The 26,510-nt window shown below is 40.7% G+C and overlaps 1 protein-coding gene across 4 annotated transcripts in view; it reads left to right on the top strand.

The window, feature by feature from the left end:
• Positions 1 to 392: 392 nt before the first annotated feature.
• Positions 393 to 26,510, top strand: part of NSUN6 (NOP2/Sun RNA methyltransferase 6) — a 72,425-nt gene continuing 46,307 nt past the window's right edge. The window contains exons 1-5 of one of the 4 annotated variants that reach the window (XM_059058341.2): positions 393 to 968; positions 3,556 to 3,711; positions 8,320 to 8,396; positions 23,661 to 23,770; positions 24,537 to 24,690. In XM_059058341.2, the coding sequence (XP_058914324.1) occupies positions 894 to 968; positions 3,556 to 3,711; positions 8,320 to 8,396; positions 23,661 to 23,770; positions 24,537 to 24,690 (572 nt within the window). In that variant the 5' untranslated portion in view covers positions 393 to 893. Of the gene's footprint in view, positions 969 to 3,555; positions 3,712 to 8,316; positions 8,397 to 23,660; positions 23,771 to 24,536; positions 24,691 to 26,510 lie in introns of all 4 variants that reach the window. The other 3 variants (XM_059058340.2, XM_067030509.1, XM_067030508.1) reach the window with 3 other exon arrangements.

Genomic DNA, 26,510 nt, shown 5'->3' with positions numbered 1-26,510 from the left:
AGTCTTATTCAACTAACTGTAAAAACTACCCGTGCGTTTTAAAGTTTTACCTGAGCATGTATGGATAGTACAAGACCATTAACCCAGCTTTAAACAATGTGAATAATGTTGTTTATTCACAACTGAAGTCAGACCAGCAAGCCTGAGAGAGGGAAGGTAATTTCAGAAAATCAAAGGATCACCTAGCTGGTAACTGATTGACTCCTCACCTTATTCAGGCTCGCACGACTCAACCCTCCCCAATTGGCACCCAGCTCCGCCCCACAGCTGGATGTGTTTGCAGGTCCGGGAGGCAGCTCCTCCTCAATCCCCTTAAAGCGCCCGCCCAGGCCCGCTGCACGTGGATGCGCCGCGGGCGGAGCTGGGAAACTCCGGAGGCGTGACGTGACGGCAATCTGCGGCTGCGGATTGGAGGGCAGGGAGAGGAGGGGTGGGCCGCATTGCCGGAAGAGACGCATGCCGGAAGCGGCTTTCTGCCGAGACTCAACTGGGGCCGAGGGGCTGGAGATTAGGCCGAGCTGATCCCAGCCGGGTTTCCACATCTCTTCCCAGTTCACGGCGGCTTCACTCCTCACGGTTTTTGTTTTTGTTTTTGTTTTTGTTTTTTTCTCTGCAACGTGAGTGGCGTTGCCTCGCAGTGATTTCCGTGGGCGTAGCTAAAGAAGGACCTGGGAGGAGAGGAAGCCGCTGCAAACTGGCCAAGCTCCAGAAGGCGTGGAAGTTCCTCCGCGTTTCCCATTTTAACTCGGCGTGAGCAGCGCGCTCTTCCCGGGCATCGGTGGTCCCGGCACGTTGTGGGTGGTATTCATTGCCCAGACGCTCCGTGTAATTCGGAGAGAGAAAAACCACCGTTTCCCAGCATTTCTCGTGGAGGAGAACTAAGCTATAGGAAAATGTCTATTTTCCCTAAAATATCTTTGAGACTTGAGGTTGAAAACTATCTGAAAGCGGGCTTTATGAATGAGGAGGTAGGTCAGAAAAACACGTTAGATGCTATTTGCAAAAATTCAAATATTTACACGCTCTAGAGAAATAGAAGAATAATCTAAAAGGCAACAAATGTTTACAGCCGTTGTTTCTTAGTATTCGTCTTTCCGAATGTAAAATATGCTAATATCTTTCTGCAGGTATTTAATGAATGCTTTCCGAGCTAAGAGGTGTATGGGGTGTATGTTTTAACATTTAGGAATGGGAAAGGAGGGAGAGGGAAAAAGCGGTTGTGTGTCTGGCGGCAGGAATGCACCGAAAGGATTACAAGGGTGAGCAAGACAATATCCCCGTCTCTGAAAATTTAAGTCCTGTAGAGAAGAAACGCCTGTACTTTTAGAGCTCCTGCCCTGGCACTCAGGTGGAAGGTTTACTATCGTTCAGTGAGTGCTTCTTAAATGCCACCAGTTGTGCTAGATGCACTGCGGACCTTTACATCTTAATCTGCGCAGTCTTTTTTTGGTAGAGATTTCCTCCCCATTTTTTATAGGTGAGAGAACTGAGGGTCCAAAGAGCGACGTTACTGAATCAAATTGATACCGCTGTCATGTAACAGTGTTGAAATGTGAAGGTAAAGAGCTCAGGTCCAATGGGAAAAGGAATGGATTTGGGACCCCCAGCCCCTGGTTTGCATCCCAGTGCTTTGAGTCAGTTACTTCACATCCCTTAACCTTTCTTTCCTTTTCTGTGAAATTTGAGGACGGTTAACAGTACTAAAATTTCAAGGTGGTTGTTGTAACGTGTTAATCGTAAGTGCAAGCACCTGGCGTCGTTTTGGTGCCTAATAGGTCCTCCACAAATGTTCCTTCTGTGTGCTGCCGGCAGTGCCGAGCCCAGAGGTCAGTGAATGTTGATTGTCTTTGGTTGCCAAGCCTGTGCTCTCTCCACCTTACCATCCCGCCTGTAGGCAATTTTGTATTTTCCAAATCTTTGGTTTTCTATTCGAAGTGAAGCCGCATAAATGTTACTCGTTTTCAAAGATGTTCGTGAAGCCATGACTTCTAGGTTTGATTTCTACATTTTATTTCCAGAGGTTATGTTAAGGGGCAAGACAGTACGGAAAGAGAAAATACCTTCTTGATTTCAAAGAACTTACAGTATAAGGAGCGTATTAAGAGAAATAGAGGCAGTCAGCAATTTTTTTTTCCCAGCAGTTTTTTAAATGGTTAACATTGTTTTATTAAAAAAAGATTCAAATGTTTGTCTTTGACACCACATCTGCCTCAAACCCACTAACTATACGATTTTACAAAAAGAAAAACCATCCCTCTGTAAAAAGTATCAAAGGTAATGGAACATTCAGTTAAAAAAACAAACCTTGAGAGAATACTAATATTTTTAGGCTAGTGGATTATTAGGCTGGCAAGTGGTGTATGAAGATTCTGTGAGGCGGGGTATTGTCAAAGATGGCAAAAAATGGGGAAATACGGGTCTCAAAAGCTTTAGTTAATTACAAGGAAACTTGGTCGTTTGAGTGTTTATAACTTTATTTCTGACAGGTATCTTGCTACTTGTCTTTTTTTGGACAATATCTATCTGTTACATTTAATAATACCATATTAAGCTGATGTTATGGGGGTCTTTGGGTGGCGGTATCAGTGTTACTTAGTCTTCAAGTATTGGTGTTTTAAAACGTTACTAACCAATTTGCTCTAGGATACGAGGTTAGCAAGGAACTAATTCTACAGAAGTGATGTAACAGTTAATGTTTTTAGAAATAAGTCGAATGAAATCCAGAATTTATATGAATAAATGTAGCATAGCAGATATGTTAAAAATGTTAATAATGCTTTGAAGTGAGGCAGTGTTTTTTTAAAAAACTTGAAAAATTATTTTATTTATTTTATTTTTGGCTGTGTTGGATCTTTGTTGCTGCGTGCAGGCTGTCTCTAGTTGCCGTGAGAGGGGGCTGCTCTTTGCTGCGGTGCGCGGGCTTCTCATTGCGGTGGCTTCTCTTGTTGCGGAGCACGGGCTCTCGGTGCGCGGGTTTCAGTAGTTGTGGCACACGGGCTCAGTAGTTGTGGCTTGCGGGCGCTAGAGTGCAGGCTCAGTAGTTGTGGCGCACTGGCCTAGTTGCTCCGCGGTACGTGGGATCTTTCCAGACCAGGGCTCGAACCTGTGTCCCCTGTATTGGCAGGCAGATTTTTTTTTTTTTTTTTTTTTTGTGGTACGCGGGCCTCTCACTGTTGTGGCCTCTCCCGTTGCGGAACACAGGCTCCGGACGCGCAGGCTCAGCGGCCATGGTTCATGGGCCATGGCTTCAACCCGTGTCCCCTGCATCGGCAGGCAGATTCTTAACCACTGCGCCACCAGGGAAGCCCGAGGCAGGGTTTTCTAAGCCCTTTTTGTCTGGTGTTTCACTAGGTGTTTATTAGCATAACCCTGTGAAATACCGCGATTCCCTTAGTGTTATTAACACATAAACAATGCCGAAAAGTGAAATGGAACCGAATAATTGCCGAATGATGTCTCATTAGTTGGAACAAATGGATAGACATATATCCTGCTTAATATTTTTAATTTGTATAATGAAACTGAAACATTAACTTGTTCTTTTCTTCTTTTCAGGTTGTATCTGCTTTAGGTAAAGAAGCAGCAGAGAGGAGGTTTGAAACTCTGTTACATAAGTTGTCCTGCCCTCCATCATTCACTACCGTCAGAGTAAATACGCACCTGGCCTCGGTACAGCACGTGAAAAGCCTGTTGTTTGGTGAGCTTCAGAAGGTCCGTGCGCGCTTTTGCCGTTACGTGTACACAATGAGGTCTCTACGCTCTGTATCACGTCACTCCTCACTAGTGTCATGTGAACGATGCACTATGACAAGTTTACAAATAAGGAAATTGACGGTCACGAATAGTGTTCAAGGCCACGTAGTGAGTGCTCATGCTGGAACTGGGACCTAGTACTTTTGACTGTGAATTAATTTAGTGACTGGATAGGTCGCTCGACCCCTCTGGGCCTCTGTTGCTTTGTCATTAAAATACAGAAGCGGTCCATTCTAACCCTAAAAGTCTCTGATATTGTAATAAGCAGCGTATAAGAGCCAGGGTGAGCCCAGAGGTAAGGAGGTGCCTACTGATTACCTGTAGGATTATATTTTAATTTTAATATAATAATTTACTTAAATATAATAAAAGGAAAATGATATAAAGATATATTTTAAAGATACTGCAACACACATTTTTTTTGTTCAACCAATAAAATCGTTTTGGCATCATACTCATTTTTCTGTAAGTGAAAACAGTATTATAAAATGGCATTTTTAAAGTTCCAAGCAGAAAAATAATATTGGCGTTTTCTTGTTTATCTTGTCTTCTTTGCTTTCAAAAGCTGTACATTTTATAAGTGAAATAAGTCAGATAGTGAAAGACAAATACTGCGTGATATCACTTATATGTGGAATCTAAAAAATACAACTAACTAGTGGATATAACAAAAGAGCAGCAGACTCACAGGTACAGAGAACTAACAAGTGGATACCAGTGGGGAGGGAGGGGGAGGGACAAACTGTTGGGTGTAGGACAGGCTCAAGGATGTGTTGTACAACACGGGGAAGACAGCCAGTATTTTGCAGTAACTGTAAATGAAAGGTAACCTTTGAAAATTGTAGTAAACATTTTTTTAAACCAGAAAGAAAACCCAAAGCTGTGCATTTTGTGTTTCATACACTGTGCACTGAAACTTACCTCCAAAGAAATGTAAGATGGAGGAAAACAGATGCTTGGAAAGGGTACTTCAAGTTGTGTTTTGTAGTTATTAAATCTCTTTGAACAAATAACCATGATGGGTGTCAGCAGGCCTATTTCTACCTAACAACTGCCTAAATGAAAAGGTAGAGAGAGGTAAGCATGCTTAAAAGACTTGCATTTGTATGTCACAGGTGCTGTTATCAGTTTACTCTGGATATAACTTAGAGAAATTTTCAGAGAATTTTCACTTGTATTCTTTTTTAAAAAATTTTATGGATGTATAGTTGATTTACAAGGTTGTGTTAATTTCTGCTGTACAGCAAAGTGACTCAGTGATGCATATAAATATTCTTTTTCATATTCTTTTCCATTATGGTTTATTACAGGATATTGAATATAGTTCCCTGTGCTGTACAAATAGGACCTTGTTGTTTGATTCATTTATTTTTTGTCTTTAATCTCATTACATTTATGGAATGTTTATCATATTCTCTTTAAGAACAATTCTATGAACTTCCAGTTGTGAGGAGATGACCAGGTTATAAGAAGAACCAGCTACGATTTCTGGCTGTATGAGAGCAAAACTTAATATAATAATTGTAAATAAGACTTGGAGAAAGGTTAATCTGATTTTTTAAAAAAGTGGTAATTTTATTGAGAGTAGTGGCATTAGGCATAAAATATAAGCAGTTCCTCTAAGCAACTAAGATTATTACTTTTATGTAGTCATGCACGTAGGTTTTCATTATGAAGGAGACTGTTCTGAGGCCCGTAAGGTGTCCATAACTCAGGCCGATGCAGATTGTTTTCTTTTCTAGCAAATTATTCCTAGAGCTTAGATAATCTAGGATCCCACTGTGATGGGAATAGATCTCAGGGGTTGTATCTAAGAGCAGGCAGACGAAATCACTCCAGGCTTTTGAGTCCCTTTCCCTGGGGGTTAAGGTAAGGCTGAGGAGGTTGGGTCGTGGGCACTAGGTAAGTATCTGGTGGTTTGAGCAGTGCCTGTTTGCAGCAGGAAAGGAGATTCGCAGGAGGTTTTAGATTGTACATCTCCTTTCTTTTGCCATGTCCCGAGCTCGTGTGTGTCCTAAAGACATATCCTGAACGGTATATGAGTGGGTGCTTTGTCTCCAAATATCTGTGTCCCATACTGAAATTTAATCATTTAAAATTTCATTTGACTGGTGAAGGATGTGGAGAAGCTGGAACCTTTATACGTTGCAGGTGGGAAAGTCAAGTGGTTTGGCTTCTTTGGAAGACAGTTTGGTGGTCTCTTAAAAAGTTAAAGAGAGAAGCTATCCAAATGTCCATCGACTGGTGAATAGAAAAACAAAATGTGGTATGTTCACACAGGGGACCAGTACAGCAATGAAAGTGGTGAACTGATGCATGCTACCACTTAGGTGAACCTCAGAAACACTATAGTGAGTGCAAGAAGCCACACACAAGACAGTCTGCATGGTATGATCCGGTTTCTATGAGATGTCTTGAAAAGGCGGCAGATTTCTGGAGAAAGAAAGTAGGCTAGTGGTTGCCTGGGGTTAGAGCTGGGAACAGGGATTGGCTGCAGATGAGCCTAAGGGATCAGTGTGTGTTGATGGACAGGGTCTAGAATTGGATTCCAGGCTTCCCTGGTGTCGCAGCGGTTGCGATTCTGCCTGCCGATGCAGGGGACGCGGGTTCGTGCCCCGGTCCGGGAAGATCCCACATAACGCGGAGCGGCTGGGCCCGTGAGCCGTGGCCGCTGAGCCTGTGCATCTGGAGCCTGTGCTCCGCGACGGGAGAGGCCACAACGGTGAGAGGCCTGCGAACCGCAAAAAAAAAAAAAAAAAAAAAAAGAATTGGATTCTAGTGATGGTCACACAATTCTGTAAATTTACTAAAAATCATTGAATTGTGCATTTAAAATGGTACCTTTTATGGTATGTAAATCAACCTCACTAAGGCTGTATTAGAAAGGGTATGGGGTAGAAACAAACAGAAAAGCAGGTGATATGCTTAGTTTTTTAAAAAAGTTTGTGGTGTTTTATGGAAGTTACAGATGTGTGGTTTTATAAAAGTTTTATTTCTGTATCATTTTACTCTCTGATACAAAGGGAGAGAAGGAAAACGTTGGCCTGAGGAGGATTGATCTCTATGTAGACTATTTCTATAGTATAAAGAAATAGTACTTCCACGGGGCTTCCCTGGTGGCGCAGTGGTTGAGAGTCCGCCTGCCGATGCAGGGGACACGGGTTCGTGCCCCGGTCGCGGAGGATCCCACGTGCCGCGGAGCGGCTGGGCCCGTGAGCCGTGGCTGCTGCGCCTGCGCGTCCGGAGCCTGTGCTCCGCAACGGGAGAGGCCACAGCAGTGAGAGGCCCGCGTACCACAAAAAAAAAAAAAAAAAAAAAAAAAGAAATAGTACTTCCAAAGCAGAACAAAAACAAATGGCAAAATTCATTCTCTTCTCCTTGGAAGGATCCATAGTCTGGATGCTGGAAGGTATCAAACAATGAGAGAACATGAGGGAGAGAGGGGAAAAAAAAAAAAAGAGGAGAGAGGTTGTCTGAATGAGCTTGCCCTTAAGATTTCTTACTATTCTGCTGGATATGGTTAGTTCACAATATCCTTTGCCTGGAAGAAGCAGAAGGCAGAAGAGCTGTTGACTTGGTAGAAATATAGTTAGATTTCTCAAATCTGAAGAATTTTTTTTCTTTCCTTATCAACTTAGAAATAGGTTGATTTTGGAAGTTTTCTGTAGGTGGTGTGTGGCTTCTACAAGGCAAGGCAGATATCGGTTACGGTCACCGCTCTTTGGTGTGTTATGTGAAAATGAACGAGTCGGTGCTCCCTGGCCTACACGGCAGAGACTTGTTCTCCAGGATTTGCGTGTTGACCTCTGTCAGGGTGCGTGGTCCTCGCTGTCCAGTCCGCTCCCCCGCGTGGGGTGCCCGCTTGCTTCCGCCTGCAACTGTGGTGCGCTGGTACATACCGCACAACCCACTTTCTGGGGAAAGTAACGCTGGTGTGTGCTGTTGCCTGAGTTCTGTGGTGTAAATGCTCTCCCTCTGGTCGATCTCAAGCTTCCAGCGTGACTGTGGAGTTGGGAAGAGCTGCACAGAGTTGGCTCCCATGAGACTGGGAGTTGGCCCCGGCACCTGTGCCACTGGCCCTGCACTTATTTCCAGTCTGAAGGCCAAGTTGGCAGAGGATATACTGAAAATCCTGAGCCAGGATTTTCCTTTGCCAGGAAGCATCATCCAACCGACATGGCATCCAGTGTTGATAATTCATAATAAATAGCATTTAATAATCTCAGTCTTTAATGTCCTCTTCATACAATTCTATATTGGATACGTGTTTTCAGAGTTAAGTCACGTAAGGTCAACATGGTTCGTGTTTACAAAGTCAAAAACAGTAAGCAAAATTGAGCCTTTTACTTGTAAAGAAGTCAAGACTTGAGAATCAAATTATAGAGAAAATGTTGTTGTTTTGAACTCTTTGATTTTTTATAGTATCCCGTGGAATAAAGTGAAAATACCCTAAATCAAGCTCATTACCGTGCGCTGCTAGGTAATGACACTGAAAAGCTCTGTAATTTGAAATTTAACCAATATATTGATTGCTTTGTAATGCTATGTGTTTATTTTTAACAGCAGTTTAACGGATTAAGTTTTCCTATTCTTCAACATCCAGACCTTCGGGATGTCTTACTTATTCCTGTTATTGGACCTAGGTTTGTAACTATTTCATTTTCAAATTGTATTCTTCTAAGTAAAAATGTCACAGGTTCTTTTTTACTGTTTGGTGACAGTACTGAGTTTCTCCATTATTAGCCATTTTATTTAGATAGGAATTCACAAACTTGATAAATGCTAACTCTATAGTCTTTCATGGAGAATATTACAAAAGAACACTAGGAATGGGCCCAGATACCTTGAGAGTAATGCATTGTAGTTGCATTTAGTGCAGTGATTGATTTTTTTTTTCTGTGTTATATCACGTTTTCTTTTCTTTTCAAACATCTTTATTGGAGTATAATTGCTTTACAATGTTGTGTTGGTTTCTGCTGGGCAGTGATTGATTTTTTTCCATTCTGTAAGAAAATTACTTTTATGTTTGTTTACTTGTATATCTTGATTCTGCTGCTTGAAAATCCACTGTATTGAAAATCCCTAATTGTGATAAAAATTTTTTTAATACCCCTAAGACTTACAATAAACATAAAAATGCTCATTTTGTTAAAGCTTTAAGGTAATTTAGTGGTCAACAGTAGAGCAGTGGTTTTTGGTTTATCCACGCAGTGGAATATTATATGGCCTTTATTATTATTATTTTTCATATGGCCTTTAATGTGGGAGAATTATATGTACAGATAAAAGGTGATGTTCTCAATAAATTAAATACCAAAAGCATGTTGCCCTGTGTAGGAATGTAAGAAATCACATTTCTTTTGCAATTAAAAAACACACACAACTACAGATTTATATATATTTATTAATATACGGAAAAAAGTCTGGAGGGTATAACACACCCAACTGTTGACAGGTATTAACTCTGAGGAAGTTGGATTGGGAGAAACTAGGTAAGAGGAGATTTTCACTTGTAACATTTCTGTCTTTTTTTTTTTTTTTTTTTTTTTTTACCATAAGCACTTATTCTGCAATTAAAAAAATTGATTTTGTAAACTCCCCTTTTTTTTTGGGGGGGTGCTGTTGGGTCTTAGTTGTGGCACGTGGGATCTTCGTTGCAGTGCTGGGGAGTCTCTGTAGTTGTGGTGCTTGGGCTCTGTAGTTTGCGGCACGCGGGCTGTCGTTGAGGTGTGCGAGCTCCGTAGTTGTGGCGCGTGGGCTTAGTTGCCCCGACCACCAGGCAAGTCCCAATTTTGTAAACTCCTTCTTCTAGCTCTTTGTTAAGGGGGAATTTGCATTAGTGAAATGCAGAGACCTTAATTAAATGTACTATTTGCTGAGTGTTGGTAAATTCATACAACTGTGTAGTCAAGACTCACCCCCATCAAGATATACACCATTTCCATCACGCAGAAAATTCTCTGCATTCTTCCCCCCTACCAGGAAACTACTGTTCTGATTTCTTTCATCTCCTAGTTTTAAACCAATTAGTTACTACAGTTGATCACAGTCACAGGTCTTTTGAGACCTGTGATTCATTTCAGAATGTACTGTGGACTCCATAGTTTTCCATAATCCTATATAACACTATTTCATTCTTTTTACTGGCTACGTAATAATCCTTTCATCTGTTCTTTGTAGTGAGCTAAACTACTCATTAAAACATTAGTGGGGACTTCCCTGGTGGTGCAGTGGTTAAGAATCCGCCTGCCAATGCAGAGGACATGGCTTTGAGCCCTGGTCTGGGAAGATCCCACATGCTGCGGAGCAGCCATGCCCGTGGGCCACAACTACTGAAGCCCATGCCCCTAGATCCCGTGCGCCACAACAAGAGAAGCCCGAGTACCGCAGCAAAGAGTAGCTCCCATTCACTCCAGCTAAAGAAAGCTGCGCAGCAACAAAGACCAAAAACGCAGCCAAAGGTGAATAAAAAGTTAAAAAAAAGTTAAAGCATTAGTGAACTATAAAACACAAACGGTGAGTTACTACAGGAAAGCACTAAGAAATCTTTTAGGATTGTGGATTCATATACCTACCTTTCGTTTCTAAAAGGAGCAGTTTGGCTCTTTTTTGTCTTTTAAACTCATCATCACTTTTATTAGGTATCTTTGACTTTCCATTATGAAAATTGAAGAAATTCTTATGCTTAAATTTGCCCTAAAACCTCCACCAACCAATTTTTATTTACTGTTAGTTTTTTAACAATGTAAAGCCTTGTAACATTTTTATTCTTCCAGCATAATTCAAATGAATGCAGTGCTTGCTTGTAGCCGTATTGGCAGTTTATTTCTGAGTTCTCTATCTTAATTGATCTCTTGGTTGATCGAATGGCGTCATTTAGCAGGTCTCCAGCACCTGCTTCCCTTCCCCCAAGTATGTCTCTTGTACGCTCTGTTTCCTTTCTTGCTTGAGAATTGCTTGTTGCCTTTATATTTAAACAACAACTTATAGGCTGATTATAGTCATTTCAGGTCACATGTTATTTCCCTCAGCCCTTTGTAGACACTGCTTCTACAATCTTACAGCCTCACATGTTGCTATGAAGAAATCTGAAGCCAAAAAATATTTTCCCCCTTACAACAGAATCTTGATTTTTCACTTGGAGATCTATGGGATTCTTAGGCACTGGACTTTAGAAACTTCACTAGGATATACCTAATAATAATAATAATAACATTTGTTATTAATATTTATAATAATAATAATAATTATTCTCCTTAGTTTTCATTGAAATGCAATGTAATTTTTAAATGACAAGTCTTCTGGTAGTTCTTTGAGTATTTTTCTGTTACATATTTCTGCTCTCTCTGTTAGGAGGACGCTGGTCCTCTATATGTTGGTTTTCCAGTACAGCTGCTCCCTGTGTTGGGACACCCTCAGGCAGCCCAGGGTCTTGTGACGAGCTGGAAGGGCTCCCAGGGCTCAGCATCTAGTCAGGCTCACAGCGGGGACTTATTACATGAAAGGGGTAAAAAAGCAGAATCAGCAGACGGAAAAGGCGTGCGGGGTGAAGTCAGGAGGAAACCAGGCGCAAGCTTCCGGGCGTCTCTCCCCAGGGAGCTACCAGGACGGCTTTCGTCCTTCCAGCAGTCAGATGTGACACGTACAGAATCGGTGTCTATGAGAGGAGCCCATTAGAGACCCAGCACCCAAGGGTTTAGTTGGGTGCTGGTCACCTGGGCGCCCTCTGCCTGGCATGTAATGAAGTTCCAGGCTCCCGAAAGGAAAGCAGGTGTTCAGCATGACCACACAGCTTGGACGAACAGCTTAGGAACAGTAGTTCACTCTTGTAAGAGGTGGTTCTATCTCAGTGCTGGGAACCGTTTGCCAGTCAAGTGTCCAGATGCTGGCCGAGCGCCAACCTTCCAAGCAGGCCTTTCTAAGAATAGCTGTCGCAAGCCTGTTCCATTAACTCTTTAATTTCAGAGCATTTACTGTCCTTTACTTGCTGAGCTTGTCTAGTTCAATTTTGTGCTTTATTTTTTTTTAATCTTGTTGTTGTTATTATATCCCCTTTTTAAGGTTCTTTTTAGTTTCTTTGAAACTATAGAGAGGTTATTTGAAATTCTGCCCCTTTTTGGTCTGTACATTGTGTACTGCCTTTCATTGATTACAGCTGTGTTTAGTACTACAGGCGTCCCTCGGTATCCATGGGGATTGGTTCCAGGATACCCCGCTCCACCCCAACATACCAATAATCACAGATGCTCAAGTCTCGTATAAAATGGTGTAGTGTCTGCATATATATAACTCATGCACATCCTTCAGGATGCTCTAAATCATTTCTAGATTACTTACAATACCTAATACTATGTAAGTAGTTGCCAGTGCACAGCAAATTCAAGTTTTGCTTTTAGGAATTTTCTGGAATTAAAAAAAAATTTTTTTTTCGTCTGTGGTTGGTTTGAATCCATGGACGCAGGACCTGAGGGTGGACAGGGCCATCTGTATCTACACATAGTTCCCAGTTTGAATGAATCCTTGAATGAAAACGTTCACATAGATCCGCCTAGTCTGCACTTCGGGTCAAGGGTATACACCTAGACAACTCATCAGATGTGTCTTTCAGAGATACTTTCACCAGGTCTTTCCTAGTGGCACAACTCTAGTCCTCGTGAGCTGAGCTGAAGAAGACTAAGGCTCTCTGTGGGGGCGTCCAGCTCATAGCTTTTTTGTTGGGGGCTTTAATTTTTGTTTACGCTTAGTGAACTCAGGGGGGCAGTGACAGAGTTGACTGCGCTTTCCCTTCTCTTCCCTTAGCTACTTCTAGGCGGTTTGTCCAGTTTTGTTGCAGAAAACACAGATTGTCTGCTTGTGCCAATTTTGCCAGTCCAGATCCACTTTCATCTTTATCTGCAGGGAACAGGACACTGACAAGACATTCCCAGATTCTCCTTTTTTCTCTCTGACCCTCTGGTCCTGGATCTAAGCAGTAGATGTTTGTTTAGGCAGCCAGAAGCCTTTCCTTTTCAGAAGCATTCATACCCATTCATTCCTAGTTGAGGAACTAGGTTTAATCCAAATTTTACTATGTTAGCTAATTTTTCTTAATCATTTGGGTAAGAGCTGTTTCTTCGTTTTCTTGCAAATGGAATTTTCTTTCCGGTTTTCCTTTCCCCATTTCTGCGGGCTTTAGAGGACGGAATATATTTATACTTTTACTCTTTGACTAAATCTTGTACTAGAAGCTCAGCGCCATCCAGTTATCTAAGATAGCAAAACACAGGTTAAACTATTTATAGGCAGTAAACAATTTAACAAGTAATTTCTCACCATAAAATTCAGGTTCCCTCATTTTATTTAACATGCTACTCAATTTACTGAGCAAATATATTTTAATGTTAGGAAGGTTTTATCACTGGTAATTAGATTGAACATAAGGTTGAAATGCTGATTTTGATGGTATCAGTGTCAACTTTATTGAAAAACGTAGAGAAAATTGAATACCAGGCTTCTCTTCATACAAGAGTATTTTTAAATTTTTTTATCAAATTATAGTTGATTTACAGTGTGTTGTTAGTTTCAGGTGTACAGCAAAGTGACTCAGTTAAATATTCCTTGTCAGATTCTTTTCCCTTATAAGCTGTTACAAAATATTGAGTAGAGTTCCCTGTGCTGTACAGTAGGCCCTTGTTGGTTGTCTGTTTTATATATAGTAGTGTGTATATGTTAATCCCAAACTCCTAATTCATTCCCCCCCACTCCCAATACAAGAGTATTTAAAAAAAAAATTTTTGTTGGCGTCTAGTTGATTTACAGTGTTGTGTAAGTTTCTGCTGTACGGCAAAGTGAATCAGGCATACGTCTACATGTATCCACTCTTTTTTAGATTCTTTTCCCAGGTAGGTCATTACAGAGCATTGAGTAGACTTCCCTGTGCTCTACAGTAGGTCCTCATTAGTTACCAGTTTTATACACAGTAGTGTGCGTATGTCGATCCCAACCTCCCAGTTTATCGTTCCTCTCCCCCATGACCATAAGTTTGTTTTCTACATCAATACAAGAGCATTTTAAAAAAAATGTTTACTTTACTATTTATTTTTATTTTTGGCTGTGTGCAATTAAGTACCTTCTTACTGTTTTTCCTCCAATGTTTGTTACTGTTCAGTTGGAAAATCATCTTTCTTTAATGTTGTTGCTTCACGCCTTTATTTAGAAACAGTTCAATAAAAATCAAGCTCGTAGTATTTTTTATGGCCCTACGTCAACTTTTACATTTCCTTGCTAAAATTTCAGTGAAGCTGACGTACACCTTGACACTTGCATATGCTACCTGACACGTTTATACAATTACTTCTTGTGTTGAGGGATCCCCGAGACCACTCCCTGGCTCTGTGATTCCCTAGGAGGGCTCAGAGCACTCAGCATATAATCGTATGCGTGACTGTGATTTAATTAGTGAACGAATCTGAAGGAAAATCAACAAGATAAAAGGTGCACGGGATGAGGTCTAGGGAAAACCATTGGCAATCTGTAGGGTCTTTTCCCAGTGGAGTCATACAGGGTGCAGTTAACTCCCTCAGTAAACAAGCTTGACAACATACGTGTGAGATGTCACCAGCCAGGGAAGCTCTAATGAGACACGGCGTCCAGGATTTTCCTTCGGGGCAGGTTGTGTGGGTACCTCCTGCCTGGTATGTACCCAAATTCCAGCCTCCCAGAAGGAAAGTCAGTGCCCACCATAAACCATATTATTTGTTGACAGATACATTGTTACAGACAGTGTAGCACGGTGAGCTACGCTTGTCAGTTAGTAGTGGGAACTCCCCTGATTCTAAGTTCCAGAACACTAGCCGCGGACCAGCCTTGCCACCAGGCTTTCCGAAGAAAGGATAGCAGTTGTGGCCCACTGTGTTAAGACCCCTCTTTGGGGTCTCCCATTCTCTCCTCGCCATGAATGAAATGGTTATTCTCATAAAAAACTTTCTGATTAACCCTACAAGGTTCCATTTCACAAGATATTTTTTGAACTGGCGCTATGTGTGAGACCCAAAGACGTTATAAAGACGGATGAAACATAGTTTCTAAAAGCAGGGAATATTGGTACAAGTCAAACTGCAATAGATGCCATGGCAGGGGTATGAATTAAATACCATTAGAGCATAGAAGAAGAAGGGCTGAGTGCAAAGAAGTGGGTAAAGATTTTCTCCAAATAGATGTTACTTCAGTTGAGCCTTGAAGGTGAGTAAGAGTTAGGTGGATGAGGAGATAAAGTAGGTGAGGGTATGCGAGATAGAGAGAAAACATATGCAAAAAGTACAGAGGTGTGAAAATAGATGGTGGTTCGGGACAAAAGTGATCAGGTTTGGCTAATCAGTTCTCAGAGAGATTGGTGAAAGAAGATGCTGAAGTAGTTAGGAGAGGTAGACTGTGAAATGTAAAGGGTTTTTGCTTTTAAACTAAGGAGTGTTTTGTTTTTTGCATAGAATATAGGAGCCAAATAATTTTTATTACGGTCATGATTTTAGAAATACAATACTGGGGGTAGCATAAAGGTATGTTTTCCAAACTGCCTGTAGATCATGACCCATTAGTAGGTTGTGGAATCAATTTAATTGGTTTTTTATGGGCTTTTTTTAAAAAAAGAAATGGGGTATTTTATAATATATTGGATTGTACATAGTAAGGTATTTCGTGAAATGTTTGCTATAAATGTATGTGTGTGTATACACACGTGTACTGGGATGTGATTTCAGTGCATTTCTTACCCTGGGTTACAGCCAAAAAAGCTTAAACACTTTTTTCAAAAGAAGATGAACTGCAAAACTGGAGCCAAGTTAGGGAACTATTTCAGTCTTTTATTCCCAGCAATATGGTGAACTAGATAACTTGAGGATGTTTCTGGTACATAGGACTAGGAATACTGACTAAAAAATAGGTCATAAAATGCACAGTTGAGTGATTAAGAATGTAAGTGAAATAAATTTTCAGTGGCTAGAATGAAGAGTAACTGAAAACAGAGTGGTGTGTGAGCTAAGATTAAGGGTGGGGGGATTTGAGGGAGGAAATGCTTGCTCCCCTGAATTTATGGGCTTTGGTTTTTTTAAAGAAATTTAATTAATTTTTGGCTGCATTGGGTCTTTTGTTGCTGCACATGGGCTTTCTCTAGTTGTGGCGAGAGGGGGCTACTCTTCACTGCGGTGCACGGGCTTCTCATCGCGGGGGCTTCTCTTGTTGTGGAGCATGGGCTCTAGGCGTGCGGGCTTCAGTAGTTGTGGCTCACAGGCTCTAGAGCACAGGCTCAGTAGTTGTGGCGTATGGGCTTAGTTGCTCTGTGGCATGTGGGATCTTCCCGGATCAGGGGTTGAACCCAAGTCCCCTGAAATGGCAGGCGGATTCTTTTTTTTTTTTTTTAACACCTTTATTGGAGTATAACTGTTTTACAATAGTGTGTTAGTTTTTCCTTTACAACAAAGTGAATCAGTTATACATATACATATGTTCCCATGTATCTTCCCTTTGGCGTCTCCCTCCCTCGCACCCTCCCTATCCCACCCCTCTAGGTGGTCACAAAGCACCGAGCTGATCTCCCTGTGCTATGCAGCTGCTTCCCACTAGCTATCCACCCTACGTTTGGTAATGTATATATGTCCATGCCACTCTCTCACTTTGTCACAGCTTACCCTCCCTCCTCTCCATATCCTCAAGTCCATGCTCTAGTAGGTCTGTGTCTTTATTCCCATCCTACCCCTAGTCTCTTCATGACATTATTTTTTCATAGATTCCATATATATGTGTTAGCATATGGTATTTGTTTTTCTCCTTCTGACTTGACTTCACTCTGTATGATAGACTCCAAGTCTATCCACCTCACTACAAATAACTCAGTTTCGTTCCTTTTAATGGCTGAGTAATATTCCATTGTATATATATGCCACATCTTCTTTATCCATTCATCTGTTGATGGACACTTAGGTTGCTTCCATGTCCTGGCCATTGTAAATAGCGCTGCAATGAACATTTTGGTACATGACTCTTTTTGAATTATGGTTTTCTCAGGGTATATGCCCAGTAGTGGGATTGCTGGGTCGTATGGTAGTTCTATTTGTAGTTTTTAAAGGAACCTCCATACTGTTCTCCATAGTGGCTGTATCAATTGACATTCCCACCAGCAGTGCAAGAGGGTTCCCTTTTCTCCACACCCTCTCCAGCATTTGTTGTTTGTAGATTTTCTGATGATGCCCTTTCTGACAGGTGTGAGATGGTATCTCATTGTAGTTTTGATTTGCATTTCTCTAATGATTAATGATGTTGAGCATTCTTTCATGTGTTTGTTGGCAATCTGTATATCTTCTTTGGAGAAATGTCTATTTAGTTCTTCTTCCCATTTTTGGATTGGGTGGTTTGTTTTTTTGTTATTGAGCTGCATGAGTTGCTTATAAATTTTGGAGATTAATCCTTTGTCAGTTGCTTCATTTGCAAATATTTTCTCCCATTCTGAGGGTTGTCTTTTGGTCTTGTTTATGGTATCCTTTGCTGCGCAAAAGCTTTTAAGTTTCATTAGGTCCCATTTGTTTATTTTTGTTTTTATTTCCATTTCTCTAGGAGATGGGTCAAAAAGGATCTTGCTGTGATTTATGTCATAGAGTGTTCTGCCTATGTTTTTCTCTAAGAGTTTGATAGTGTCTGGCCTTACATGTAGGTCTTTAACTCGTTTTGAGTTTATTTCTGTGTGTGGTGTTAGGGAATGTTCTAATTTCATACTCTTACATGTACCTGTCCAGTTTTCCCAGCACCACTTATTGAAGAGGCTGTCTTTTCTCCACTGTATATCCTTGCCTCCTTTATCAAAGATAAGGTGACCATATGTGTGTGGGTTTATCTCTGGGCTTTCTATCCTGTTCCATTGATCTATATTTCTGTTTTTGTGCCAGTACCATACTGTCTTGATTACTGTAGCCTTGCAGTATAGTCTGAAGTCAGATTCCTCCAGCTCCACTTTTCGTTCTCAAGATTGCTTTGGCTATTCGGGGTCTTTTGTGTTTCCGTACAAATTGTGAATTTTTTTGTTCTAGTTCTGTAAAAAATGCCAGTGGTAATTTGATAGGGATTGCATTGAATCGGTAGATTGCTTTGGGTAGTATAGTCATTTTCACAATGTTGATTCTTCCAATCCAAGAACATGGTATATTTCTCCACCTATTTGTATCATCTTTAATTTCTTTCATCAGTGTCTTATAGTTTTCTGCATACAAGTCTTTTGTCTCCTTAGGTAGGTTTATTCCTAGATATTTTATTCTTTTTGTTGCAATGGTAAATGGGAGTGTTTTCTTAATTTCACTCTCAGATTTTTCATCATTAGTGTATAAGAATGCCAGAGATTTCTGTGCATTAATTTTGTATCCTGCAACTTTACCAAATTCATTGATTAGCTCTAGTAGTTTTCTGGTAGCATCCTTAGGATTCTCTATGTATAGTATCATGTCATCTGCAAACAGTGACAGCTTTACTTCTTCTTTTCCTATTTGGATTCCTTTTATTTCTTTTTCTTCTCTGATTGCTGTGGCTAGAACTTCCAAAACTATGTTGAATAAGAGTGGTGAGAGTGGGCAACCTTGTCTTGTTCCTGATCTTAGTGGAAATGGTTTCAGTTTTTCACCATTGAGAACGATGCTAGCTTTGGGTTTGTCGTATATGGCCTTTATTATGTTGAGGAAAGTTCCCTGTATGCCTACTTTCTGCAAGGTTTTTATCATAAATGAGTGTTGAATTTTGTCAAAAGCTTTCTCTGCATCTATTGAGATGATCATATGGTTTTTCTCCTTCAGTTTGTTGATATGGTGTATCACGTTGATTGATTTGCATATATTGAAGAATCCTTGCATTCCTGGGATAAACCCCACTTGATCATGGTGTATGATCCTTTTAATGTGCTGTTGGATTCTGTTTGCTAATATTTTGTTGAGGATTTTTGCATCTATGTTCATCAGTGATATTGGCCTGTAGTTTTCTTTCTTTGTGACGTCTTTGTCTGGTTTTGGTATCAGGGTGATGGGGGTCTCGTAGAATGAGTTAGGGAGTGTTCCTCCCTCTGCTATCTTTTGGAAGAGTTTGAGAAGGATAGGTGTTAGCTCTTCTCTAAATGTTTGATAGGATTCATGGCAGGTGGATTCTTAACTACTGTGCCACCAGGGATGTCCCTGGGGGGGTCTTTGGTTTTAACAAGAGGATTCTGGTGCTAGGAGGTGAGAAACATCCAGCAGTCAGTACAAGGCAGTAATTAGGAGTTGGATCTCTCTTGACTTGGAGTTTTTAGTTGGAGGAAAAAAAAAATCTCTGAGATGCAGATCTCAGAGGTTTCGTACCTGTAAGTGCTTGGAATTCAAATTCATACCACCCAAGTGGTCTGGAAACCTGCAGTTCGGGAAATTAACATAAAAATTGGATCCTAAGCCAGTTCCTGAGATGCTTGAAACCACTCTGGAGTGGCACCCGTCAGCCCAGGCCATGCACCTTTCTCACAGTTAGAAGCCGCACTAGGAATCAAACCACCGCTAGTTAGGACCAGTGTATGCAACAAACTGAAGGGATTAGATTCCCCCAGAACTGTAGCAAATAGAGCTAACTGGTAGAGACTGTAAAATCAGTCTCCTTGAAATGATAAGAAACAAAGGAATAATCTAAAACATAAAAGACCCTAAGAGGGAAAAAAAAGAATTGAAAAAGAATTTCTAGAAATAAAATTAAAATTAAAAACTCATTCAGTGAGCTAAACTGAAGATAAGACCCAACAAATGAGAGAATTAATGCACTAGAAGATGACTCATAGGAAATTACCCAGAATGCAGCAGGTAAAGAAGGTAAAGCAGTTGAAAGTATGAAACTGAGTCATGGAAAAAAGAATGAGAAGGCACTACACGTTTCTAATGAGTCCCAGATGTAGAGAATAGAAATAATGGGGAAAGACAATATTCAAAAATATAATGACCAAGAATTTTCCAGAATTGATGAAAGTCAGATTTAAGAAATATAATGTGTGAAGCCAAAAGTAAAGGTAAATCCATATCTAGGTACTTCAGAGTGGAACTGAAGAACACCAGAGACATCAGGAGGATCTGAAAGCAATGAAAGATAAAACGTGGAAGCTATCTCAGCGCTCAGGTTAAGAGGTGATGCACGTCTGATGTCAGGGGATGGGCCCGGAAGACCTGTCAGAGAATTAGAGGGGGCATCACTTGGTAACTCAGTGAATGTTAGAAGTTTTAGGAAGAAGAGATTTAAGATGATGCCGGACTTTCCAGTCTGGCTATTCAGAGAGATAATGGCACTTTGTTCAAGACTGGAAACATAGGAGGATGAAAAGCATTGGGGTGTTACCAAGGATTTGAGGAGTGGGTCAGAGAATCGTAACATTGTTCAGGACTTGTTGAGTTTGAAATAACTGTGGGACATATATATATAGCTACCTGCACGTAATCAGTCTGGAAAGTCTAATCATTAGAATATGTGAGTTAATAACAAAGTCCTGAAACCATAGGAAGAACACTCTGACATAAATCACAGCAAGATCTTTTTTGATCCACCTCCTAGAGAAATGGAAATAAAAACAAAAATAAACAAATGGGACCTAATGAAACTTCAAAGCTTTTGCACAGCAAAGGAGACCATAAACAAGACAAAAAGACAATCCTCAGAATGGGAGAAAATATTTGCAAACGAAGCAACTGACAAAGGATTAATCTCCAAAATATATAAACAGCTCATGCAACTCAATATTAAAAAAAAATCCAATCCAAAAATGGGCAGAAGACCTAAATAGACACTTCTTCAAAGAAGACATACAGATGGCCAAGAAGCACATGAAAAGCTGCTCAACATCACTAATTATTAGAGAAATGCAAATCAAAACTACAATGAGGTATCACCTCACACCAGTTAGAATGGGCATCATCAGAAAATTACAAACAACAAATGCTGGAGAGGGTGTGGAGAAAAGGGAACCCTCTTGCACTGTTGGTGGGAATGTGGAGTGATACAGCCACTATGGAGAACAGTATGGAGGTTCCTTAAAAATCTAAAAATAGAGCTATGATACCACCCAGCAATCCCACTACTGGGCATATACCCAGAGAAAACCATAATTCAAAAAGATACATGCACCCCAATGTTCATTGCAGCACTATTTACAATAGCCAGGTCACGGAAGCAACCTAAATGCCCATCGACAGACGAATGGATAAAGAAGTCATCATACATATATACAATGGAATATTACTCAGCCATAAAAGGAATGAAATTGGGTTATTTGTTGAGATATGGATGGATCTAGAGACTATCATACAGAGTGAAGTAAGTCAGAAAGACAAACAAATATCATATATTAACGCATATATGTGGAACCTAGACAAATGGTACAGATGAACCGGTTTGCAGGGCAGAAATTGAGACACAGATGTAGAGAACAAACGTATGGACAGCAAGGGGGGAAAGCGGCGGGGTGGTGGTGGCGGTGTGATGAATTGGGCGATTGGGGTTGACGTGTAGACACTGATGTGTGTAAAATGGATGACTAATAAGAACCTGCTGTATAAAAAAATGTGCCGTGTTGATAAAATGTTTGAAGAAAAATAACAAGGTCCTACTGTAGAGCACAGGGAATTATGTTCAGTACCCTCTGATAAACCATAATGGAAAAGAATATGTGTAGAGCGGAATCAGTTTGCTGTACAGCAGAAATTAGCACAACGTTGTAAATCAAATACACTTGAGTAAAATTTAAACAGAAAGAATGTGTGGGTAATTTTTGTGATTATTGAAATCATGAGACTGCCAGGGTTTAGGATTCAGAGTGAGGTGAGCTGCTTGGCATGCTTTGGAACCTGGGGGAATGAGCCTCTTCTGGAGATAGCCGGAGACAGGGCAGTGAGAGTGTGGGACCGGGAAGGGGGGTGAAGCTGAGTTGACTGAGGTCTGATCACTTGGGGGTCTTGGGAAGAAAACGCCCTTAATTCCCCACCCCAGCAAGGATTTATGACAGCACGTGTGAAATGTTGCCAACCAGGGGAGCCCACCAGACACGCAGTGCTCGAGATGTTTGTTTGGGGTAATCACATAGGCCCCCCCGACCTTTGAAAAGGGCTGCTCTGAGGTTTGGAAGTGAGACCCAGGCTTCAGTGATTTGAGGAATGGATGGGAGGTGAGAATTCGGAGAACACTCAAAAAAGCTGGAGAGCAAAGGAAGAAAAGAAGACTGACCTTTGTCTGGTTTAAAATATTAATAACTTACTGTGCACCAATCTACCACTTTAGAACTATTTTTGAATTCCTTGTATGTTGTTTGTTTTAGTCTCTGAAGGCAGGGACTTTATTTCTCTTCTCTCCTAATGCTGTTATGAAACAGTAATGCTTGTTAAATGATGTAGTTTTTTTTTTTTTTTTCCCTTTGGGGGGTGTGATTTTAATCCCCATAAAGCTTCATTGGGTGATTAGAATAGAAACACTTGATCATGTCAATGCTGACACGAAACGCATCGGAGCTGGTGATGGCAGATACCATGCTGGGCCCCAAGGGGTCCCTTTTCCTGTTCTACCCTGTGTGTCATGTCCTGTGACCTCAGTCCTGCCTAATTATTTTTAAATTGAGGTATAGCTGATGTACAGTATCAGTTACAGGTGTACAGTATAGTGATTCACAATTTTTAAAGGTTATGCTCCATTTATAGTTATAAAATATTGGCTCTGGGCTTCCCTGGTGGCGCAGTGGTTGAGAGTCCGCCTGCCGATGCAGGAGACACGGGTTCGTGCCCCGGTCCGGGAGGATCCCACGTGCCGCGGAGCGGCTGGGCCCGTGAGCCACGGCCGCTGAGCCTGTGCGTCCGGAGCCTGTGCACCGCAGTGGGAGAGGCCACAACGGTGAGAGGCCCGCGTACTGCAAAAAAAAAAAAAAAAAAAAAATATATATATATATATATATATATATATTGGCTGTACCATTGGCTATTTTGCTGAAATAATGCCATTTGCAGCAACATGGATGGACCTAGAGATGATCATACTAAGTGAAGCAAGTCAGACAGAGAAAGACAAATACCATATGATATCACTTACATGTGGACTCTAAAAAAAAATGATACAAATGAATTTATTTACAAAATGGAAATAGACTTAGAGACATAGAAAACAAATTCATGGTTACCAAAGGGGAAAGGGGGTGGGCGAGGGATAAGCCAGGAGTTTGGGATGAACAGATACACGCTACTGTATATAAAATAGGTAACAGCAAGGTGCTACCGTATAGCATAGTGAACGACATTCAGTATCTTGTGATAACCGATATGGGAAAAGGATCTGAAAAAGAAATATCTACATCTGTATATCTGTCTATATAAAACGGAATCACTTTGCTGTACACCTGAAACTAACTCAACATTGTAAATCTATTATACTTCAATAAAGAGAAAAATATTGGCTATACTCCCTGTATCATATAATCCTTGTAGCTTATTTTATACATAATAGTTTGTACCTCTTAATCCCCTACTCCTTTCTTACCCCTCCCCACTTCCCTCTCTCCACTGGTAGCCACTAGTTTGGTCTCTATAGCTGTGGGTCTGCGGCTTTTTTGTTATATTCAGTAGTTTGTTGTATTTGATGAAGCAGTTTTTGGCGCCATTTACTACCTTGGAATGGGATCCTCTTTCTATTTTCTTTTTCTCAAGTGTCCATCTTCTTTGTAATTTAAAAAAAACACCCTATTTCTTCCGTATTTATCTTTTTTCAGCTTTTTCTCATTTATTCATTAGTGGCATTCCCATGGGACGGTGAAGACCAAAGAGGTTATTTACTTAGGGTTCAGATTGAAACACTGAAAAGGTTGATAGGCGTTGGAGGTGTATCACCGTTCACTTGCTCTCATCTTGCGTCCCCAGGAATCATATAAAACAACAGCCCTGCGAAGTTATTGTTGGAGCCCAGTGTGGCAACGCAGTCTTACGAGGAGCCCACGTCTATGTTCCAGGAATCGTGTCAGCCTCAAAATGTGAGTATAATGTTTAGGTCTCTCTGTAGAACAGCCACTAAAATTTATGTGTATCATCAAATGGAGAATTAAATCATCTCTCAGATACATTTCAGATTTACCTTAATAAAGGTATTTTCCAAGTTTTGCATTTAGTGTAGCCGGTTGAGGGATATATCTGATAAGGACTCACAGGTTAGGCATCCGTCTATGGGCTTTGTGCCCATTTCTTTGATTCCCTTTGAGGACGTGTGTGATGACGTCCAGAGGGTCAGGACTGACGAACAGAGCGTAAGATGTCAGTGAAATTTTGTTTTGTATTCTTTGCTCTGTTGCCCTGAAACCTCAGGCTGCTGTCCTGTCATTTGTGAGGGGAAACATTCGGAGCCTAGAATCTTAGCTATTGGGATGAATCTTAGTATTCTTAATTTACTCTTTTAGGGAATGTTAGGTTTGGGAAAAATAATTTAAGTAGAAGATATCCTTCCTTTTCTGCTCAGCTAAAGACTTCCCGCTGAGGTCAGATGTTTTGAAGACTGTTCTGTATCTTTGTTTTCCTAGGAAAAAAAAAAAAGCATCAGTTCGATTTATTGTTTGTTGGCAAACGTTTGAAAGTAAAAAGTTACATTTTCTATTAGGGGCTACAGTGAGACGGGTTAGTCTGCTTCACGCGCACTACTGTTGCCCCTAGGCGGCCCCAGTCTTAAAGCTTGAAGACTTAGAGAATTTTCACTATTCTGCCAAAGTACACATAGATCAGTGTGATATGATTTTCTTCTTTCTCTAGTTATGAAAGGTGGAGATGTTGTTTCCGTGTACTCTGATATTAAAGGCAAATGTAAGAAAGGAGCCAAAGAATTTGATGGAACAAAAATATTTCTTGGAAATGGGATTTCTGAACTAAGCCGCAAAGAGATCTTCAGCAGCCTCCCTGAACTGAAGTATGTCAGCAAATGCCATTTGGGGAAAATAAGCATCCTTTCTGTGGTTCAAAAAAAATGAAAAACAGTGTAAAAAATATATCTAGATAACTTTAACGATCAAAGGGCTTTTTAGTCCAGACATAGATGTGGCTACCTTAACTCTTTTCTATTAAAGGAAATATACTTCACTGACCTTAAAAAAATAATATATATATGTCTAGTTGCATTATATGAATTTTTTTTTTTTTTTTTTTAGTATAAATTCAACTGGAAAATACTTTTTTAACCCATGTTGCCATTTTTTTGGGGGAAATATCCTTTTAGGTAAAAGAGTAAATGCTCAGATTAAGGAGCCTATTGTATATTAAGTTGAAAAGTTTTGTATCTTTGGAAAACATTACTTATCTTGATAAAGGGTGAATCAGGCCACCTCTCCAGATCTTTTTTTAACAGTCCGTGTGAAAAGAAAAGCTTATGGTTTTAATATTAAAAAGAAAAGGGCTTCCCTGGTGGCGCAGTGGTTGACAGTCCGCCTGTCGATGCAGGGGACACGGGTTCGCGCCCCGGTCCGGGAGGATCCCACGTGCCGCGGAGCGGCTGGGCCCGTGAGCCGTGGCCGCTGCGCCTGCGCGTCCGGAGCCTGTGCTCCGCAACGGGAGAGGCCACAACAGTGAGAGGCCCGCGTACCACAAAAAAAAAAAAAAAAAATTATTTAACTAAAAAATTTACCAGAAAGCCAGTACTGACATGAATACTTGAATACTTGTGGTCAAAAATTAATGTTCGGACTTACACCGAATTAAAATCCAAGTTATTATGTTAAAATCATCTCTGGTTGCTACAGGTGCTGAATAAATGAAATCAATGGACAATCCAGTTTCTTATAACTTTTAAAAATTGAAGTATAGTTGATTTATAATGTGTTAATTTCTGCTGTACAGAAAAGTGACTCAGTTATACATGTACATTCTTTTTCATATTCTTTTCCATGATGGTTCATCACATGATGTTGAATATGGTTCCCTGTGCTCTACAGTAGGACCTTGTTGTTTATCCATTCTGTATGTAATAGCTTACATCTGCTGACCCCAAACTTCCAGTACCCCCCCCCCCCGCCAATCCCCTCCCCTTTGGCGACCACAAGTCTGTTCTCCATGTCTATGAGTCTGTTTCTATTTTGTAGGTTCATTTGTGTCTTATTCCGCTTGGTGTTTTCAGGCTGTTTTAGGAATCCTATGGGCAGCTCTGTTACTCCAAAGTTGACAGCTGATGGAAACATGCTGAAAGCTGTGAATTTATCCTGCTGGGACAGAGCCACATCCCTGATTCCTGGGACAGTTTTTTATATGAAAGCCATTTGGATTTATAGTTGAAATTAATTCTTCTAAAGAAAAAGGCTATTCTCTCCACCTAGAGATAGCAGTACTTTCCAAGTGGCCACGAACAAATACTATCTTCTCCTTGGAGCCCCTTCTGAAGATTAGGCATAACATCTGCTGTGTTAACCTTTGGGTCTGTAATGGGGAGTTGATAGCTTGACTGCTTCCTTTAGTTCGTTTTTAGTGGTACTCGCTTTATCCTCTTATTTGACGTGGTGGTTCCAGTAACTGGGTCCACAGATTTCTGAGTACTGTTTTCTTTGTTGGTGGGAGTAGGAGGCAGCCATCTTTTAAGAAACTGTTGAGTTAAAAAAAAAAATTTATTCTTTATTGGAGTACAGTTGATTTACAGTGTTGACTTAGTTTCAGGTGACAGCAGAGTGATTCAGTTCTACACGTACACATGGCTATTCTTTTCCAGGCTTTCTTCCCATGTAGGTTATTACAGAGTATTGAGCG

The sequence above is a fragment of the Kogia breviceps genome, chromosome 3, assembly GCF_026419965.1.
Source record: "Kogia breviceps isolate mKogBre1 chromosome 3, mKogBre1 haplotype 1, whole genome shotgun sequence".
NCBI lineage: Eukaryota > Metazoa > Chordata > Mammalia > Artiodactyla > Physeteridae > Kogia > Kogia breviceps.
This window is presented reverse-complemented; position numbering and strand designations above follow the sequence as displayed.